At 47.3% G+C, this 2,110-nt stretch overlaps 1 protein-coding gene across 1 annotated transcript in view; it reads right to left on the reverse strand.

Annotated features, from left to right (window-relative positions):
* lamb2 (laminin, beta 2 (laminin S)) overlaps positions 1-1,886 on the reverse strand; it is a 167,856-nt gene extending 165,970 nt beyond the window's left edge. Inside the window, exon 1 of the mRNA XM_043708610.1 lies at positions 1,617-1,886. Coding sequence (XP_043564545.1) covers positions 1,617-1,644 — 28 coding nt within the window. The 5' untranslated portion in view covers positions 1,645-1,886. The remainder of the gene's footprint in view (positions 1-1,616) is intronic.
* Positions 1,887-2,110: the final 224 nt, after the last annotated feature.

The raw sequence follows: 2,110 nt of genomic DNA on the forward strand, positions 1-2,110 counted from the left end.
CTGTCCCCACCAGTACTGTACTCCAGTGTTATACAGTGACAGACCTGTCCCCACCGGTACTGTACCCCAGTGTTATACAGTGACAGACTTGTCCCCACCAGTACTGTACCCCAGTGTTATACACTGACAGACCTGTCCCCACCAGTACTGTACCCCAGTGTTATGCAGGAGCAGACATGTGCAGAACTGCTCTTTATCAAGACAGACCACTTAGTATAACCACAGGGAAAGTTGAACAGAGCATACACTCACCCTGGGCTGCCCAGAGATACTAGTAAAGGAGCAGGTCTCCCCTCGTGGGGAGTCTTTTACTCCCAGTTGACAAACGGTGAAGACATGAAAAATTCCTGAAGAAGGGCTTATGCCCGAAACTTCGATTCTCCTGTTCCTTTGATGCTGCCTGACCTGCTGCGCTTTTCCAGCAACACATTTTCCGGTCTGATCTCCAGCATCTGCAGTCCTCACTTTCTCCAAACGGTGAAGACATGTTAGGATATGGACCCAAACTGTAACAGCTGTCTCATAGACTAGTCAAGCAGTTGTAGAATGTTGAAAAGACATTTGGATAAGTACATGAATAAGAAATGTTTGGAGGGACATGGGCCAAGCACAGGCAGATAAGATTAGTTTGGGATTATGGTCAGCACAACTGGATGGACAGAATGGTCTATATCCATGCTATATGACTCCAACTATGACTCTATTTCCAAGTCAGGTTGGTGAGGAGCTGAGAGGGGAACTTGCATGGGGTGGTGTTCTCTCGTATCTGCTGTCCTTGTCGTTCCAAATGGAAGTGGTCGTGGATTTGGAAGGTGCTATTTAATGATCTTTTGTGGATTTTATGTGGTACATCTTGTAGACTGTACCCACTGCTGCTACTGAGTGTTGTTGGTGGGGGGAGCGGATGTTTGCGAATGCAGTGCCAGTGAAGTGGGTTGCTTTGTCCTGGATGATGTCAAGCTTCTTGAGTGTTGTTAGAGCTGCACCCATCCAGGACTCGAGGGAAAATAAATGTCAAGCTTGATCCTCAGTTAGCACGGAAGCTGGTATGATCTCAGAGGAAGGGATTATTTGAGAGAAAAAGTCAGTGACAGTTGGAAAAAGTCATCAGGGAATCACTGTTAGCTGGATTTCCAGAGATGAATCCGATCAGGATCCTGGGGAAGAGGATCTCCAGGCTAAACTGGGTGGTTTAGTTTGGAAATCTGATGTTGCATCCCACTTTATTTCTATATTAGGAATTGGGAATTGAGTGTGTGTGTGTCTTTTTATGTACTTAGGCTTGGAATGCGTACAACACTGACAAAGCAGTGAAGGTTCCCAATGTAGCACTCCCAATAGAACAGAACAAGATGCAGTAGGGAGGGAAATTCTTACCCGGGACATGTATTGCTCTGATTTTTTGTTAAAGCTCATTTTAAGATGGTGCCTGTGCACAAATAACCAAACTGACCCAACTCAATTTTGCTCTCAATCCTATTGGGGATTCGAAGTGCCGGTCAGAACACAAAAAAAAACCCTCACACTCATCTAAAAATGTCCAGCTCCTGGCGCTTAGAGCGGAACATTTTGTTTTCCAAGGTATTTGCCATTAAATATTTTTCCTGATTACTCACCGCAGAGTGTGAGGATGAGGGTGTTCATGGTCCCAAATGCAGCCTCTCGGTGGTAACGGTTGTGGGGAACTCCAGTTCCCAGGGCTGGTTGTTTGCAAACTTTCTGCGGGAAGTTGCAATCGGAAGCAGCGGCTCTCAGGATGGGGTCTCCTCGGAAAGCACCTGTCAGATCAGTCAGCCTAAACTGCAGCTCCTCACCCCCAGGACTGCAACTGACAACACTCCGAAACTAATCACTATGTGTTCAGTGCCCCTTCACTCAGACCCTCCCAGCACACACTCCCATCTCAGCAGCTGAGATATTTAAAACTGAGAGATGGAAAAAACCGCAGTGGATCAGAGCTGGGATTGGAGTGAGATACAGACTAAGAGCCGGAGGAGGGGGAAGCGGAATCGGAGTCAGTTTGGAATATAGAGATCTAGCTAGCGCTGGAGTGAGTCAGTGGGAGTTGGGGCTGGAGTCAGTGGGAGCTGGGGCTGGAGTGAGTCAGTAT

This window comes from Chiloscyllium plagiosum, chromosome 18 (assembly GCF_004010195.1).
Source record: "Chiloscyllium plagiosum isolate BGI_BamShark_2017 chromosome 18, ASM401019v2, whole genome shotgun sequence".
NCBI lineage: Eukaryota > Metazoa > Chordata > Chondrichthyes > Orectolobiformes > Hemiscylliidae > Chiloscyllium > Chiloscyllium plagiosum.